General features: G+C 39.0%; 1 protein-coding gene across 2 annotated transcripts in view; it reads right to left on the bottom strand.

Annotated features, from left to right (window-relative positions):
* Nucleotides 1-19,932, bottom strand: part of LOC150077664 (tumor protein D52-like) — a 147,016-nt gene that overhangs the window by 65,486 nt on the left and 61,598 nt on the right. For both annotated transcript variants that reach the window (XM_090384990.1, XM_090384991.1), the window contains exon 3: nt 14,993-15,141. In XM_090384990.1, coding sequence (XP_090241116.1) covers nt 14,993-15,141 — 149 coding nt within the window. The remainder of the gene's footprint in view (nt 1-14,992; nt 15,142-19,932) is intronic.

The following is a 19,932-nucleotide window of genomic DNA, read 5'->3' as shown; positions in this document are numbered from 1 at the left end:
TTTGATATATTTCAGAGAGTTTTAACAGGGCAAGTGGATGCATACACAGAGAGAGAGAGAGAGAGAGAGAGAGAGAGAGAGCGCAACAGTGCAGTTGGTTATCAATATTTGCATTAGGTCGGCAGTATAGGGAGATGGTTCTATTTGCATAATTCAATGACAGTGGCAGTGACGTACTGAGAGTAAAGGATGACTTCCACTTTTAGGATCTTTTGTTGGCTGAATAACTTGATATATATATATATATATATATATATATATGTTGAAATATCTAGTTATTTCACACCTATGGCCCATTTGCCTTTGAGAAGTGCAGTTCCTGTAATGATTGGGAAGATTTTTAAAATGCTAACCAGGCTCATATAATTAAATTCTGTGGGGTGGATTGCTGTTGTGTTACTCATGGCACTTTCTAGACATGCCTAATTCTATTGCTTTGTTATTTCGTTTTTAGGAGCATTAGCAACTAAGGCCATATTGTTCTGGGGATATTCGGTGGTCATTCCCTGATCTTTCCGCATCCTCTGTATTTGGTGGGGACTGGCTCGAACCCCAGTCTAATCAAGAAATGTGTGCTACGCTGCTCCTGCCCATGGAGCCACCTATTTCTATTGCATGGCAACAGAAATTGCCATGTCTAGAACAAATATGAAATAGGTATTCAGGGCAATTTACATCTCTGGTGGGGTGTTTACTTTCTCTTTTATCCCCACTTGCAACGTACACAGGTGGACAGGTCTGATTTGAGTAGTAGTAGTGGCATGTGATGCAAGAAAGCAAGTGTATAAGCTTATGCAGCATCAGCCAAAAAGAAAAAAAAAAAATTCACACAACCATTCCCTCTAAATGTTTGCCCAATTCCTCCTTAAATTTATTTAACCTATCAACTTCCACAATGACAGATGGAAGTTTGTTCCAACAATTAATCACCCATTGGCTAAAGGCAAATTTCTGCCCATCTATTATACACCTCAATCAGATTACAGCGCAGGTGCCTAAGTCTCGAGCCACTGCAATTTGCAAAACTGAAGCCTCTCTTGGTAAGAGGATCCCTTCATTCCCCTCACCAATCTTGTTGCCCTTCTCTGTACACACTCAAGCAAATCTACATCCTTCCTAAAATGAGGCCTCCAGACCTGTATGCAGAACTCAAGGCGTGGCCTGACCATTGCCTTATACAGAGGGACAATCACCTTCTTCTCCTTGATAGCAAAATCATATATATCATTGACAAAACCCCATGACTTGACCTGGCAGCCTGTCTGCATTGCTCAGAAAATTTCATATCTGACTGCACAATTACTCCCAGGTCTTTTTCATTTTCTACCACCTTAAGTGTAGTACCACACAGTTGGTACGTTTCTCTGGGGTTAATTCTATCCATATGCAGTACTTTGCATTTGTCAAGGTTAAACTTCAGCTGCCACTTCTCAGACCATCTGCCCACATTTTCTAGATCCTGTTGCAGTAGCACACTGCCATTACTGTCATTAACAACCTTGCCAACTTTTGTATCATCTGCAAACTTCAACACTAAGCCTGATATACCTTCATCAATATCATTGATAAATATACAAAACAACAGTGGACCCAACACCGAACCCTGTGGGACTCCACTAATAACATTAGTCCACGAAGAGCAGTATTCATCGATTACCACCCTCTGTCTTCTCCCACTCAACCATCCTTTTATCCATTGTAGCAACTTACCCTTAATACCATTCTGCTCCAATTTGTACAATAGTCTTCCATGCGCAACAGTGTCAAAAGCTTTCCTGAAATCCAAATATATGATATCAAAATTATTTTTTGCATCCAGTTCCTTTGTAACCACATCATAATATCCAATCAAATCTGTCAGAGACAAGACACTCCCTTAATAAACCCATGATGTGTTTGAATTATTACTGCAGTCTTGTCTAGATGATCCTGCAATGCATCTTTAACCAGTGACTCCATTATTTTACCCGAAACAGAAGTTAAACTAACAGGTCTGTAATTACGTGTGTCACCGTTCGATCCCTCTTTGTGAATTGGGGATAACATTTCCACATCTCCAGTCCGTGAGGACCTCTCCTGAGTCCAAGGATGCTCTCATAATTATGGCTAAAGGTTTGCTTACTTCCTTTAATATAACCGGATAGATCCCATAAACCCCAGGTGCCTTTTTTATGTTTAACTTCAAAAATTTCTCCTCCACTTTGCTCTCAGTTATTACAAAATCATTAAGCACCCTGCTACAATTTTATAACCTTCTGCCATTTTCAAACCTTAATAACTCTTCATGTGTGAATGTAGATGCAAAATGCTCATTCAGTTTGTTTGCTGTTTGAGCAGGATCATCAACAGTCGAACCATTGATATCAAGTAGACCAATCAGATTCTTCCCCTTCCTTTTAGAGTTTATATAAGTAAAGAAATCCTTGCTGTTTTTCTTAGCATCCTTTGCCAAAGATTTCTCGTAATGTGCCTTTGCCCACCTAACCTCCTTTGTGACTTGATTACAGACTAACTTATATCTGCCAAAGGCTTCTGTGTTGCCTGATAATTTATATGCATCCCATGCATTTTTCTTGTCACGAGTCTCATTAGTTCATTTGATAACCATTTAGGCCTAAACCTTGAACAAATATCTTAATAGGTATGAAACTTTTAGTAGCTTCCACAATTAATTCCTTGAATGCTACCCACTTAGAATTTGCTGTTGGAAACATCATCAGTTGATCCCACTGTACAGAATTTAAAAACAGACTACTGTACTCACCTTTATGGAAGCAAAAACTGAGTAAAAGATTTGACCTTGTACACTGACCATCTGATGTAAATTTTGTCCTGGGTAAGCAGCATTCTGGCATACACTTATTTCTGATGCCGGAATGCTTTGATTTGGATTTCTTTAATGAGCTTTGAAGTTCTATCTATTTGATGTCCTGACTGGTGTTGATACCACCAGTAAAGAAATCCTTTCATCAGCCTTAATATTAAGAAATATTGTCTGGTTTTTTGGGCATTGTATTTGCTTGCGAGTTAGGTCCCTGGCAACTTTTATGGTCCACTTTTGATTGAGCATTAGCCTATGCAGAGATTGAGCTTTCCATTTTCTATATGTAAGCTATAGGTTAGAGCAGTTGTTTTCTACCAGGGTGCCGCAACAACATTCCAGGGGTGCCACATTATTTGGGTTTAAGTTACTTAAACTTATTATTTTTTTAATTGACATGTTTATTTCATTATAAAACGGTGTACAGTATCCTTTTAATTTTCTGGTGATCTATAATTGATGTTTACTAGTACAGTACCTCTATATAAAGAATACAATTATTATATACTGTATATATATATATAATTTGTACTTTGAAATATATTATTGTAATAACTATCATATAACATATATATTTTTTAATATTACACACACACAGACAGACAGACAGACAGACAGAGAGAGAGAATAAATCGGATCTAACAGGCAGAAAATTTAATAGGGGTGCCGCAAAATAAAATAAATTATGTATGGGTGCTGTTATTAAAGAAAGGTTGAAACCACTGTGTTAGAGTTTCAAGTTCATTTCAGCATCTGAGTAATGCTTGGTTTTATTTTTGCCAAGCTTTGAATGGTTACTCAAGATTTTGGCTTCAATTTTTTTCCTGAGTTCAGCTACTACACATTTGTTTGTTATTTAGATTTTAGAAGCATTAGCAACTAAGGCCATATTGCTCCGGGTATATGCGGTGCTCATTTCCTGACCTTTCCGCATTCTCTGTACTTGGTGGTCATGGGCTCGAACCCCAGTCTAATCAAGAAGCGTGTGCTATGCAGTGCTGCTCCTGCCCACCTGGCTACGGAAGCACTGCTACTACACGTGAACAGGGACTATTAGAAAAGTTTGACATAGACTCCGCTTGTTCTACATAAAAACCTGCATTTGCACCATCATGTTATCTGAGATTAGCATTAGTAGAGGCACATTATGCAAGAAAGCAAGCTTATACAGCTTTAAAAAAAAAAAAACCCTTTCCAATTTCACTGATCCATTCATTCCAAATATTTGTCCAGTTCAGCCTTGAATTTATTTAAGCTATAAACTTCCGCAACAACAGATGGAAGTTTGTCCCAGCAAACAACTACAGACTGCCTAAAGGCAAACTTCCATACATCCATTCTATAACTGTCTTTCCTCCGATTAAATCTATGCCCCCCCCCTCAGGTTTGTAATCTGAGCAAGAGGAAGAATCCCATCAGACGTGAGTCTGCTCAATCCATTCAAGGCCTTATACACCTCAATCAGATTGTGTCACAGATGTCTAGTCTCCAGAAGTTGCAATTTGCAGAACTTAAACCTTTCTTCATAAGAACACCCCTTTGTTCCCTTCAACAGTCGTGTTGCCCTTCTCTTTACTCATTCTAGCAACTCTACATCCTTCCTAAAATGAGGCTTTCAAACCTGTATGCCTTATACAAGATAATCACCTGCTTACCTATTATACCTATTAAGAAATATTGTTCAAGGTTTAGGGCTAAATGGTTATCTAATGAACTAATGAGACTCTTAACAGAGAAGAAAAATGCACGGGATGCATATAAATTATCAAGCGACTCAGAAGCCTATGGCAGATATAAGCTAGTCTGTAATCAGGTCACAAAGGAGGTTAGGCAGACGAAGGCAGATTATGAGAAATCCTTGGCAAAAGATGCTAAGAAAAACAGCAAGGATTTCTTTACTTATATAAACTCTAAAAGGAAGGGGATGAATCTGATTGTTCCACTTGACATCGATGTTTCGACTGTTGATGATCCTGCTCAGACAGCAAACAAACTGAATGAGTATTTTGCATCTACATTCACACATGAGGAATTATCAAAGTTTGAAAATGGCAGAAGGTTATCAAATTGTAGCAGGATACTTAATGATTTTCTAATAACTGAAAGCAAAGTGGAGGAGAAATTGTTGAAGTTAAACATAAGAAAAGCACCTGGAGTGGATGGGATCTATCCAGTTATATTAAAGGAAGCGGCAAAGCAACTAAGCAAACCATTAGCCATAATTATGAGCATCGTTGGACTCAGGGGGGGTTTCCACGGACTGGAGATGTGCAAATGTATCCCCAATTCACAAAGGGTGACACGAGTAATTACAGACCAGTTAGTTTAATTTCTGTTCCGGGTAAAATAATGGAGTCACTGGTTAAAGATGCATTGCAGGATCATCTAGACAAGACTGCAGCAATAATTCAGACACAGCATGGGTTTGTTAAGGGAAAGTCTAGTCTGACAAATTTGATATCATATATTTGGATTTCAGGAAACCTTTTGAAACTCACGCATGGAAGACTATTGTACAAATTGGAGCAGAATGGTATTAAGGGTAAGTTGCTACAATGGATAAAAGGATGGTTAAGTGGGAAAAGACAGTAATCAATGGGTGCTGCTCTTCATGGACTAATGTTATTAGTGGAGTCCCACAGGGTTCGGTGTTGGGTCCACTGTTGTTTTGTATATTTATCAATGATATTGATGAAGGTATATCAGGCTTAGTGTCGAAGTTTGCAGATGATACAAAGTTGGCAGGGTTGTTAATGACAGTAATGGCAGTGTGCTGCAACAGGATCTAGATAATTTGAGCAGCTGGGCTAAGAAGTGGCAACTGAAGTTTAACCTTGACAAATGCAAAGTACTGCATATGGGTAGAAGTAACTCCAGAGAAACATACCAACTGTGTGGTACTACACTTAAAGTGGTAGAAAATGAAAAAGACCTTGGAGTAATTGTGCAGTCAGATATGAAGTTTTCTGAGTAATGCAGACAGGCTGCACGGCAGGTCATGGGGTTTTGTCAATGATATATAGGAATTTTGCTAGCAGAGAAAAGGAGATGATTAACCCTCTGTATAAGGCAATGGTCAGGCCACACCTTGAGTACTGCGTACAGGTCTGGAGGCCTCATTTTAGGAAGGATGTAGATTTACTTGAGCGTGTACAGAGAAGGGCAACAAGATTGGTGAGGGGAATGAAGGGATCCTCTTACCAAGAGAGGCTTAAGTTCTGCAAATTGCAATGGCTGGAGACTAGGCACCTGCGCGGTGATCTGATTGAGGTGTATAAAGCCTTGAATGGGTTGAGCACGCTGAATTCCGATGGGATCCTTCCACTTGTTCAGATTACGAACCTAAGGGGGCATAAATTCAAATTAAGAAAGGACAGATGTGGAATAGAGATTCGGAAATTTGCCTTTAGCCAGCGGGTGGTTAATTGCTAGAACAAACTTCCATCTGTCGTTGTGGAAGTTGATAGGTTGAATAAATTTAAGGAGGAACTGGACAGGCATTTGAAGGAAATGGTATTTTTTTTTTTTTTTTTTTTTTGGCTGATGCTGCATAAGCTCATACACTTGCATTCTTGCATCACATGCCACTACTACTACTACCTCTGCTCGCAAAATTCATGTATATCATTTACAAGACCCCCATGACCTACTCTGGCAGCCTATCTGTATTGCTCAGAAAACTTCATATCTGACTGCACAATTACCTCCAGGTCTCTTTCATTCTCCACTACCCTCAGTGTAACACCACCCAGTTGATACATTTCTCTAGGGTTACTGCTACCCATATGCATACTTTGCATTTGTCAATGATAAACATCAGTTGCCACTTCTCAGCCCATCTAACCAAATTTTCTAGATCCTGTTACAGCAGCACACTGTCATTACTGTTATTAACAACCCTGCCAACTTTCGTATCATCTGCAAACTTCGGCATCATGTCTGATATACCTTCATCAATATCACTGATAAATATACACAACAGTGGACCCAACATCGAACTCTGTGCGACTCCACTAATAATATTAGTACATGAAGAGCAGCACCCATTGATTACGATCCTCTGTCTTCTCCCACTCAACCATCCTTTTATCCATTGTAGCAACTTGCCCTTAATGCCATACTGCTTCAATTTGTACTGTAGTCTTCCATGTGCAACAGTATCAAAAGCTTTCCTGAAATCCAAGTATATGATATCAACATCCTCTCAACAGCACTCCTGTGGAAGAAAATAGCTTGTTGATGAGAGCGGTCATAGGAGGATGGCTAGAATTGTGCACCGGTGCACAAAGCCCGAATCACTATGGAATGGTTCCAGGAACCACGTGTTTTGCAGTTCCGGTGAATGGGAAGTTTTTTAGCTATATTTAGCTGCTTTATTGACTAATTGTATATTAAATTATTTTCTACAAGTAGCTTATAGACCTGTTTGTTTGTTTGTTATTTGGTTTTTAGGAGCATTGGCACCTAAGGCCATATTGCTCTGGGGTTATGCGATGGTCATTCCCTGACCTTTCCGCATCCTCCGTATTTGGTAGTCACGGGCTCAAACCACGGTCTAATCAAGAAGCGTGTGCTTCGCACTGCTGCTCCTGCCCACGGAGGTGCCCCTTATAGACCTAGTCAAGGTTCTTGGTTTATTTTGAATTGAGACAGCGAGATTTTGGAAGTTACTTAATACTTAAGTGTCCGTAGATTTACCGATCGTAACTTGCCACCATTGTTATACAATACGTCATATCCCGTACTAGATAGCATTACCTTAGTATAGTATATAGCATTACCGATAAATCAGTAAAATTTGTTAATCTTGTTAAACTTCATTGGCAATTAAATTGTACTTTTTAACTAAATACACATAATGACTTAGATTTACAAACGTAACATAATTAATTAATATATAGCGTTATATATTCTTTACTTTATATTCTTTACTTATATTCTTTATTTTATTTCTTTCTTTATTTATATTCTTTACTTTATTGCAAGCTATATAATGGGACTTGGAGATAATATACGATACTGAAAAAATATATATAGATAAAAAAGGTAAAGTGCAGCCATTATCAACCCACTGCAGGATGGAAACCTCCTCAACAATTCATGCTGAGGGAAAGGGACTATAATCTGCCATGCTGGTCCAGTGCGGGTTGGCAGATTGACCATATTCAGCAGTCAGGGGCTTATATATAGTGTTATAGTTAGTGTTAAGTTTAGGGTTATAATTTTGTACTGAAATTGAAATTTAATTGAAATCATGACTCAGACCAGAGCAGCAAAGCAAAAGGCTCAAGCTAATGGGAGTGCTGTAGCTCAGGAGAGAACTGAGGGGGGACAGTTGCCTTTTAAAATGCACTGCTTGCTTGATGTTTGTGGAGCAATCAGGTACAGGACATGATATTGCCAAGGAGGATGGATGTCTTTGTGTGTGCGCAATATAAGGAGTGTGAGGAAATCAGACAACTGAGCATTGTTATGGGCCTATATGAATCTGATGAGTATAATAAACAACTGTACAGAGAAATAGTGGGCCAGTAAACCAGAGTGTCTTATAATGGAGGATTTTAATTTCCCAGATATTGACTGGAACTTGTGTATTGGTCACGCACACATTAGCAAGGCTTTTGTGGATTTATTGGAGGACTGGTTTCTACATCAGCATGTTCAGGAGGCAACTAGAAGGATAAATACTCTTGATCTGATTATCAGTAGTGATTGGCTACAAGCATTAAGAATCTGCAGATAAAGGAACCACTAGGTGGCAGTGATCACAGTGTGCTGAAATGGGATTTACTCAAAGAGGTAACTACCATCAGGGGTAAAGGGAAGGGTTTTTCCTTTCGTAAAGGTGACTACAGTGGTCTGAGACAGTATTTAAATTCTATGTGGTGGAACCAACTGATGATGTTACCAACAGCAAATTCAAAATGGGAAGCATTCAAAGAATTATATCTTGGAAGCTACTAGGCTTTACATACCAACCAAAAAATATTGTTCAAGGTTTAGGCCTAAATGGATGTCAGATGAACTAATGAAACATATGGCAGAGAAGAAAAATGCATGCGATACATATAAATTAATGGGTGACGTGGAAGCCTATGATAGATATAAGCAGGTCTGTAGCAAAGTCACAAAGGTGATTAGGTAGGCAAAGGCAGGTGAGAAATCTTTGGCAAAGGATGCAAAGAGTTCTTTACCTGTGTAAACTATAGAAGGAAAGGGATAAATCAAATCGGTCCACTGTATACTGATGGTGCAACTGTTGATGATCCTGCTCAAGTGACTAACAAACTAAATGAGTATTTTGCATCTACATTCACACATGAGTTATTCAGGAGGGGAATGCCAGAGGTGAATTAAATTCTGGCAGTGAGCTAGATGATTTTGTAATAACTAAGATTAAAGTGGAGGAGAAATTGTTGAAGATAAACATAAAAGGTACCCGTGGTGGATGGGATCTATCCAGTTATATTAAAAGAGGCAGCAAAGGAAGTAAGCAAACCCTTAGCCATAATTATGAGAGCTTCTTTGGACTCAGGGGAGGTACCCATGGACTGGAGATGTGCAAATATGACCCCAATTCACAAAGGAGGATCAAAGGGAAACATGTAATTATAGACCTGTGAGCTTAACTTCTGTTCCAGGAAAATTAATGGAGGCACTGGTTAAAGACGCACTGCAGCATCATCTAGACAAGACTTCAGTTATAGCTCGGACACAGCATGGTTTTGATAAGGGAAAGTCTTGCCTCACCAATTTGATTTATGATGTGGTCACAAAGGAACTGGATGTAGGGAATAACTTTGATATTATATATTTGGATCTTAGAAAGGCTTCTGATACTGTTGCACATGAAACACTGCTGAACAAATTGGAGCAGTGTAGCAAATAGAGGCAAATTGCTGCTATGGATAAAGGGAAGGTTGAGTGGGGGAAGACAGAGTGGTAATCAATGGACACTGCTCATAGTGGACTAATGTTATTAGTGGAGTCACTCAGGGTTCAGTGTTGGGTCCATTTGTTTTCTGTATCTATAAATGATATAGATGATGGTATAGCAAGCTTAATGTCCAAGTCTGCAGACGATAGAAGGTTGGCAAGGACACTAATCACAATATGCTGCTGCTGCAACAGGATCTAGGAAAGTTGAGCAGATGGGCTGAGAGGTGGCAAATGAAGTTTAACCTTGAGAAATGTAAAGTGCTACATATGGGAAACAGTAACCCCAGAGCAACATATCAACTCTGTGGTACTACACTGACAGTGGTAGAGAATGAAAAGGACCTGGGGGTAATTGTGCAGGCAGATATGAAGTTCTCTGAGCAGTGCAGACGAGCTGCAAGAGTAGCTAATGGTGTCTTGTCAATGATATACAGGAATTTTTCTAGCAGGGATACGGAGGCGATTATCCCCTTGTATAAGGCAGTGGCCACACCCAGACCTATACAGGTCTGGAGGCCTCATTTTAAGAAGGATGTAGAGCTGTTGGAATGAGTACAGAGAAGGGCAACAAGATTAGTGAATGGAACAAAGTGTTGCTCTTACAAAGAAAGAGCCTAAGTTTTGCAAATTGCAGTGTCTGGAGACTAGGCACCTGCGAGGTGATCTGATTGAGGTGTATAAAGCCTTGAATGGTTTGAGCATGCTCAATGCTGATGGGATTCTTGCTCAGAATAATCACCTGAGAGGGTATAAATTCAAATTGAGGAAAGACAGATGCAGGATAGATGTGCAGAAGTTTGCCTTTAGCCAGCGGGTAGTTGGTTGGTGGAACAAACTTCCATCCCTTGTTGTGGAAGTTGATAGCCTAAATAAATTTAAGGCTGAGCTGAACAGGTATTTGGAAAGAACAGAGGGGTGAAATTTTTTTTATTTTTTATTTGGCTGATGTTGTCTTGGCATATGATGTAAGAAAGCAAGCATAAGCTTGCTTTCTTGCATCATATGCCTGTACTAATGCTAATTACAATGACTTTGCTGCAGTGGGCCCGCTCAGTCCCTGGATCTCAATCCTATTGAACATCTTTGGGATGAGCTGGAAAAGTCTGTTCGCTGCAGGTCTACACCTCCGTCGAATCTCAAGGAACTGAGTGACACACTCATGTCTGCATGGTAGTCCATTCTTGCATGTTTTCAGCATCTTGTTCAATCCATGCCTAGACAAATTCAGGCTGTTTTGAAGGCTAAAGGAGACCCAACACACTACTAGGTAGGTGTACCTAATAAAGTGGCAGCACAATATGTCTGAGAAGGAATCCAGCAAAGTAAATTATGGTTCTGAGAACTGACTGGATATGGCAGTGGTTTTAAATCTGTTTCATTGAAGTTATCATTTTAGTATTAGTAGTGGCATATGTTGCAAGAAATAAGCTTATAAAACCATCAGCGGAAAAAAAATAAAAAAAATATTCCCACATCACCTGCTCATCCCCTCCAATAATTTATCTAGTTCTCATTAAATTTATTCAAACTCCCCACTTCCATACAAAACAGATGGAAGTTTGTTCCCAGGTGAAGGCAAACCTTCCTTAATTTGAATTAATGCTCCCCAATCATGTAGTTTGAGAAAGAATGCCATCAGCATTGAGCCCAATCCATTCATCTCGCAAGTACCTAGTCTCCAGATGTTACAAATTACAGAATTGAAGCCTTTCTTGGTAAGACCACCCTTTCGTTCTCTTCACCAATCTTGCCCTTCTCTGCACCCATTAGAGCAGCACTACAACCTTTCTCAAATGAGGCCTCTAGACCTGAATACAGTACTCAAGATGTGGCCTGACTATTGCCGTATACAATGGAATAACCATCTCCTTATCCCTGCTAGCAAAGTTCGTGTATATCATTGACAAAACCCCATCAGCTGTCCTGGTAACACGTCTGTATTGCTCAGAGAACTTCACATCTGACTGTAAAATTTCCCCCAGTGTTTTTCATATTCCATTACTCTGAGCAGAGAGTAATGGAGTTGGTACCACAGAGTTGGTACGTTAAACTGGAATTACTGCCACCCACGTGCACTATGTTGCATTTTTCAATGTTCAACTTTAACTGCCATTTTCAACCCATCTGTCTAATTTTTCTAGATCTTGTTGCAGTACCATACCTTTATTACTGTCATTAACCACCCAGCCAACTTTGTATCATCTGCCAACTTAGACATTAAGCCTTCATCCATATCATTAATAAATAGAGAAAACAAAAATGGGTCCAGCCCTGAACCCTGGGGCACTCTACTAATAACATTAGTCCATTAAGAGCAATGTCCATTAATAACCATTCTGTCTTCTCCCACTCAACTATCCCTTTATCCGTAGTACTAAATTGCCTTTAATATGTTTGCTGCCGGAACAAAAATTTGCATCAAAATGAACTGCAATTTTTGTGCCTATAATGCAATTGTGTGTCATTCAATTGACATCAATAAATGAGTGCTATAAAAGGAAAGGCACTTGAAATAAACAACCGAGCATTGGCCGACTAATAGAACTATGGGCTATTAATTAAGACTGGGATTGTACTTAGCATCAATCACATAGAGAGCACCATAAAAGCTGTATACTGGTTCACAATTTCATATGTTCTTTGCTTATGTTGAAGTGATTTTATCTAGTTTAATATTTTCCATAAGAAAAGATAAAACTTTTTGAAAATTATCCTTGCTAAATTTTAATCCTTTTGTTTGTGGAAAAACAAAAGTTCATCCTTAGTGTGCATCTACTGATAAAATTTTGAGTAAAAAGGGTTTTCCTGTAAAATTTTACACTAAATGATTGTTATAGTGGATCCACAGTCTGGGACATCAGGACTGAAAAGGAAAAGGGACGGATAGTATTCTGTTCAAGCGATGCAAATTCTGAATGTCATTCAAATACTTTTTTTTTTTGGTAGTTGTTGGCGCATAGGCTTCTGCGGCCATAATGCACCTCCCAAGGTTTTTGCAGTACTTTGATCCAAGCCCGAGGCGGGAATCGAACCCGCGACCTTTGGGTTGCCAGGCAGGCACTTTACCCACCTGGCTAGCCCGGTCGGCTCATTCAAATACATCTGCGGATGTATGAGGAGTGGTACAAAAGTAATGCCTCCTATTTTTTTTTTTTTCTCTCCGAAAATTTAATTCCTACAACTATGCCTTTTACATCAATTAATCCTCAATCATTTATAAATGCACTTATTTTTTCACAAAGTCACCATTTTCTATGCACTTCTGCCATTGTGTCAGACGCTGTATTCCAATCCTGTAAAAGTCCTTACTCTTGCTCTGGAGGGCTTCGCACTTAAGCTGGTTGTCGTCTGCAAAATGAGTTCTACAGAGTGCATCCTTCAGCAGGCTGGAGAGGTGATAGTTGGAAGGTGCAAAATCCAGGCTATGAGAGGGGTGAGGAAGAACAGTGCACTCCAGTTTTGCAATAGCCTCCATCATGTGCAGAATGGTGTGTGGTTGTGGAGAAGAACCTCATTAAGGTTTTTGTCAGGTTGAACTCTACAGACGCAGGCTTTCAACTTTTTTGAAATTTCCACATATCAATCTGAGTTGATTGTGGTGCCACATTGCAAGTAGTCCACAAGCAAGACCACATCTTTGTCCCAAAACACTGTCGCCATGATTTTACCAACAGAAGGCTGTCTTTTGAACTTACTTTTGAATAGTGAATTTTGATGGTGCCACTCCATCGACTATCTCCTTGTTTCAGGGTTATAATGGTGGATCCAAGTTTCGTCACCTGTGACTATGTGTGAAAGAAAAACCTCTCCTTCAGTCTTGTAGTGCTGGAGACGTTTCGCAAAGATGACTTTTCGGGCTTCTTTGTGCTCATGTATCAGTATTTTCAGGACCCACCAGGCACAAGCCTTGTAGCCTAGTTCCTTTATGATGGTTATCACAGCAGGTTTCCCTACATGAACTACATCGTACAATTTGCTTGTTATGATGTTGCGGTCCTCTTTGATCAATGCATCAATCTGGCGCCAAACACACAGCCTTTCAAATTTCAATCACCTTGGCTATGCTGGACCAAGGAACATCATAGCATTAGGCCTAGAATTATGCAGGCATTGTCAACTCATGTTGACATAAGCTAAGCAATATAAAAAAGGTCTCATCAATCTGTAGAAAGTAATGCAATTCTATTGAAACTAAAATAATACACTCACCTAATCTCTAGCTACACATTCCAATTACTATCACACATCTGAGGTATAAAAATCCTAGAATTATTCCATATATTTGTAGAGCTACCTTCAATGCAATTGCACAAAGCAAAGCATCACCAGTATTTTTTTTTTGGTGGGAGGAGTGAATGTATATTATAAATTTTGTTCTGACTGGTCATTAAACATAAATGTTATTCAGGAAGGGGGCACAACAAACACACAAAACAATCTCAAAAGCCAACTAGTTTTCAGAAAATAACCTAAAAAAAGTGACAGTTGAAGGGTGCAAGCAATAAAGAAAATAAAATTAAATTAAAAAAATAAATAAAATAAAATTGTTAGAGATGAGGAAAAACACTCAGCATAAAAATACTGTCACATGACTGTAGACACTGATCTAAAAAGCTACATTAGTCGAATTAACATAAAAACACCTCACATTATCAAATGTGTTAAAAGAAGGGGTTTACATGTAATAAATTCCTTTAGTACATTTCTCCATACAGATTTTATTTTCTGCAAGGATATTATATCACAGCAGGTTTTTTTTTTTTTTTTTTTTAAGTATATACATTTTGTGGCAAATGTGATATGTACTTTTTTGGGTCAGTTGGGTAAATATAGACAATTTATCTACTTCAGAATTCTTCAACGATTTTTATCCTTTCTGATCACTTGTAACTATCTGGTACTGAACAGTTTACAATTCCATATATATTTGTCATGAACTTAATACAGTAAGTTACTTTGACTACTTTTCTCATTAAAACTTTTATTTTTTAATATACAATTTACAGTTACCATACATTCTCAAGAAAACATGAACAGAATCTAACCTATAAAAAATGGTCTGTTACAAGGAAATTTCTGCCCACAGTAACCGATAACTATGAATCTTACTAGAAATAGTAATATCAACACTAATTTCTAAAATTAATTTTTATGCTCATTTTAAATATTACATAAGGAAGTAAGCTTTTAATTTCCAAACTACTCCATTATTCCTTAAACTGAATAACTTACGCTGTGGATTCCTGGATATTTTTAAGCCCTTGCTCCATGTCATCACAAAACTCTTTCCACACAGTGATCCCCAATTTACGCTTCAAATCTTGGGCATGACTGACTTTGGAAGACAAAGCTTGTCTAAGAGTAATTATATCCTCTTCTGTCTAAAAACAATTTACTTATTTTCAAAACATTATTTCTAAAAAAAAGGGCACTTTTTTTTATAATAAATTTCTTGGCATCCTAATAATCTTAAATGCATATCTTAAAATAACAAAAACCATTGTAATGGCATTGTAATGGCTAAAATGATGCAAGGCAGTAGAATTAATCTGCATCTGCAAAAAAAAAAAAAAAAAAAAAAAATTCTAAAATTTATACCTTTCATATTATAAAAGTAGCTATCCAATTCTACTATGAATTTTGGCAACTCTGTCTCAAACCACTGTGGTAAACAATTCAATCCAGCAATCTATAACACACTGCCCAAAAGTAAACCATGAGATCCAGCGTTCTTCATGCACCTATAAGTTTGTATTTGCACCACCTGGTTCTTCTTTCTTCTACCAGTAAAAAAAAAAAAAAAAAAATACCTCTATTCTTCATTTTACTGATTCCCTTAAAGGTGTTATATGCCTCTATCAGGTCCACCCACCCACAACAATATGTCTAGTTACCAAGCTTCGTAGTCTACACCTTCTAAACCATTCTTCACCAGACATCAATTAGCATTCTTCACCAATCTGGTAGCCCTTATTTGAACCATTTTCCAGAAGCTCTGCTTTTCTTCAAGTATGGTCTCCAAATCTGAACACAATATTCTAAATGCCATCTCACTGTTATCTTATATAAAAAAAGATAATTTCCTACTTGCAAAGCTCCTATATATATATATATATATATATATCACAGAACACCTTGTGACTTTGTAGCCACTTGTTTATATAGCATAGAAAATTTCATGTCTGGATCATAACCATAAAGTCCTTTTTTTTTGTCCCAGTTGCTTATACAAGTAACCCCTGGATTTCTTTTCCTAAATTACAAAGATTAAACTTAAGCTCACATTTTTTCAGACCATTTGTGAAACTGATCTAAGTCATCCAAGTCTGATAATTAACCACCCTTTCTACCTTTAAACCATCAGAAAACTAACAAGTACACATTGGAGCAGTGTGGCATTAAAGGAAAGTTACTGCTATGGATAAAGGGATGGTTGAGTGGGAGAAGACAGAGTGGTTATAAATGGACACTGCTCTTCTTGGCAATTGAAGTTTTAACATTGACAAATGCAAGGTGATCAAATGATCCAACAAATGATTTTATCAATCAAACAGACAAATCATCTTATCAATCTAATAATCAAATAGACTGCAGAGCACTTTATTTTGGTGGGCTTTTGTATAAAGAAGTATGCACAGAAGTAATGACATCTACAAAAAAGTAGCAATGTAATGATATTATATGCCATTTGTACGCAATTTAGCCTGGAGTACATGGGTTGAAGGAGAGGAGGAAGCGAAACGATATAACACTTCCTTGTGTAATTTTTTTTTGATAATTATTAGTTGTTTGTTTGTTATTTGGTTTTCAGGAGCATTAGCAACTAAGGCCATATTGCTCTGGGGATATGCGGTGGTCATTCCCTGACCTTTCCACATCCTCCGTATTTGGTGGTCACGGGCTCGAAACCTGGTCTAACCAAGAAGAGTGTGCTATGCACTGTGGGCGCCTCCGTAACCAGGTGGGAAGGAGCAGTAGTGCGTACCACATGCTTCTTGATTAGACCGCGGTTCGAGCCTGTAAATGCCAGACAAGCTGTTCTTGCTACCTGGGAGTCTAAAACGCTGATGGAACTGATATTCGGGTGACACTCAAGTCAAGTGGACCCAATTTCGGCGAAGTCCGGACGGTCTATGACAGCCAAATCCTCTGCTTGCACCTTCACGATGGTGGGACTGTTAGTAATCCTGGGTATAACCTTCATGCACAAGTACATGGTGGGTGACCACCCAGGTGTGAACCAAAGTAAGCAGGGGTCGAGGTGTGGCGCCCACACCACATGGAGGAATGCCGCCCCTCTATGTTACCAGGCAGTACTAGGTGGTAGATGACTCTCATCAACCGGTGAAATACCACCACTTTGCTTATTGGAGGCTTGAAGTGGTGGAACCCATGTTTAGTCTCTAGAGCTAAGTTCCGGCCAACCCTTCCCTATCTCTTCCATCATGCAGTATGATTGATGATTTTTGAGGTTATGATGAATGTCATGGTGAGATCCAATATTCCTTACATTTCGAGGGTACAGCTCTAAAACGGTGTTCGTAGGCCGGCCGCTAGATAGTACACCGGACCAAACCTATAGGTAACTCTCTAGGAGGCTTCCGGATCAGCTAGTGTATAATCTTGCTACCTCTACTCTGCCAGATAGTGACTGGAGGGAGTCCGAGTAGTGTGTATGCGGGGAGCATTGTCGAGGCCACATTATGTCAAGGATCTGGGTATATTCTTACCATGCGTACGCCATATCCAAACATTTTATTACTTCATACAGCATGTCCCACCCACTTTTTCTTACTATTGAATACACCATGAATTGTCAAAATAATAGAGCAAGCTTATCTGCGAAAAGATCTAAACCTCCCAAGGACTTCCTAATTCATTTCACAAATATACGTGGTCTCAATTCCAATCTCAACGATGTCCATTTCCACTTGCAGTCTTCCAAACCCCATGTACTTTTTCTGACTGAATCTCAGTTATCAGTTGATTCAACTACTGCTCATCTCAGATGTCCAAATTATTTGCTGTATGATTCCTTTCGCCTCAAAGGTGGTACTTGTGCATATGTCCGTTCTGATATTCCCTGTCAGAGACTTAGCAATTTGGAATCTCCTCTCTTTGATCTTCTCTGGCTTAAAATCTCTCTACCTCATTGTGTAAAATTCATCTGTTGTCTCTACCGTTCTCCCAACTCCACTAATCACTTGGAGCTCTTTGACTTCCTCTCTTTGCAACTTGACTTTCTCCAGTCCAACTTTCCTAACAGTGAGATAATTTTCCTTGGTGATTTTAACGTTCACAACTCCAGCTGGCTTCCGTTTTCTAGTCACACCGACCCAGCAGGTCGAGATGCTGAGGCTTTTGCAATTACTAATGACCTAGCACAGATTGTTCATTTACCTACAAGAATACTGGACAATCCTAATCATACAGCCAATACGCTTGATCTTTTTCTCACAAACAACCCTTCTAAGTACAAGGTTGAAGTGAGAGGTCCTTTAGGCACGTCAGATCACAACTTGGTGATTGTCTCTTCTCCAATGGAACCTTTATCTCATGGCTATTCCCAACCTCGTATTGTTTGGCATTACAAGAATGCAAAATGGGAAGACCTGCGAGACTTCTTTTCTTCTTTTCCTTGGTCTGATTACTGTTTCAAAACTTCTGATGTCAACGTTTGCTCAGATCGTGTCAGTGAAATTATTCTTGCAGGAATGGAATCCTTTATCCCACACTCCACTTTAAAATCTCATCCTTTATCTAAACCTTGGTTTTCCAATAAATGTGCTAAGGCTGTCCAAGAGAAGAATGTTGCATATCGTAATTGGCTTCTTGCTACTTCTTCAGTTTCATTTTCTGCCTACACCAAAGCTCGCAACAATTGTAAAGCAGTTATTAATCAGTCCAAACTAGAGTTCGAACAGGCAAAGAGTAGAAAACTTGCTTCTTGCCCTAATGGTAGCCGAGCATTCTGGTCTCTTGCCAAAGCTATTGGCCGCAACTTTTGCCCATCTCTGCTCCCACCTCTGTCCAAACCAGATGGTTCTGTTGTCACTTCAGCCAAGGATAAAGCTGACCTGCTAGCATCCCATTTTTCTTCCAGCTCATGTATTAATGATCTTGGTAAAACACCTCCCACCATTCCTAACAAGCTCCATTCAATGCCTCCTGTGGTCTTCCGTCAAAAGGATATCAGAAGGATTTTGATGAATCTTGATGCTAAGAAAGCTCCAGGTCCTGATGGTATTTCTCCACTTGTTCTCAAAACCTGTGCTCCTGAACTTACTCCTATTCTTTGCCGCCTTTTTTCGCTTTCTTATTCCAAAGGTGTTTTTCCTTCTGCTTGGAAATTTGCTCATATCCAGCCAGTTCCTAAAAAGGGTGACAAATCCCTCCCATCCAATTATCGTCCCATTGCAATTACTTCTACTCTTTCTAAAGTAATGGAGAAATCAATTAACCGCCAACTCTTAAACTACCTAGAAACCTTCCATCTGATCAACGATCGCCAGTATGGATTCCGTCAGTGTCGATCCACTGGTGATATTCTGGCTTATGTTACCCATTTATGGACTAATCCAATGGAAAGGTTCGGTGAAACACAAGTAGTTGCTCTTGACATCTCAAAGGCTTTTGATCGTGTTTGGCATAAAGGTCTTCTAAACAAGCTTCCATCTTATGGTTTGCCAACTGTTTTTAGTAATTGGTTATCCAGTTTTCTCTCTGATCGCTCACTGAGGGTGATGGTAGATGGCTCTCTGTCTTCTAACTTCTCCACTAATGCCGGTGTCCCCCAAGGTTCAGTTCTTTCCCCCACTCTTTTCCTCTTGTATATCAATGACCTTCTTCCATTGACTGGAAATCCTATCCATAGTTTTGCTGATGATAGCACATTGCATTCAACTTTCCATTTTGAGAAACCTTGTTCAGCTGAATCAGCTTCAAGTTCTCGAAAATCTGCTGCCAATTCCTTAAATGCCGATCTTCAGGTAATTCTCCAGTGGGGCAAAGACAACTTAGTTGATTTCAACCCTTCTAAAACTCAATCTTGTCTTATATCTCGCAAAAAGGATTCTTCTGCTCCTATGCTTATCTTTAGTGACACTCCGATTTCTAGGCAAAATGATATATCTCTTTTGGGGATTACCCTGACTTCTAATCTCTCTTGGCAC

The sequence above is a fragment of the Mastigoproctus giganteus genome, chromosome 11 (genome assembly GCF_048544385.1).
Source record: "Mastigoproctus giganteus isolate SK-2022 chromosome 11, ASM4854438v1, whole genome shotgun sequence".
In the NCBI taxonomy this organism is placed as follows: Eukaryota; Metazoa; Arthropoda; class Arachnida; order Uropygi; family Thelyphonidae; genus Mastigoproctus; species Mastigoproctus giganteus.
The sequence above is the reverse complement of the archived record's forward strand: the minus strand, read 5'-3'. Positions and strand labels throughout refer to the sequence as shown.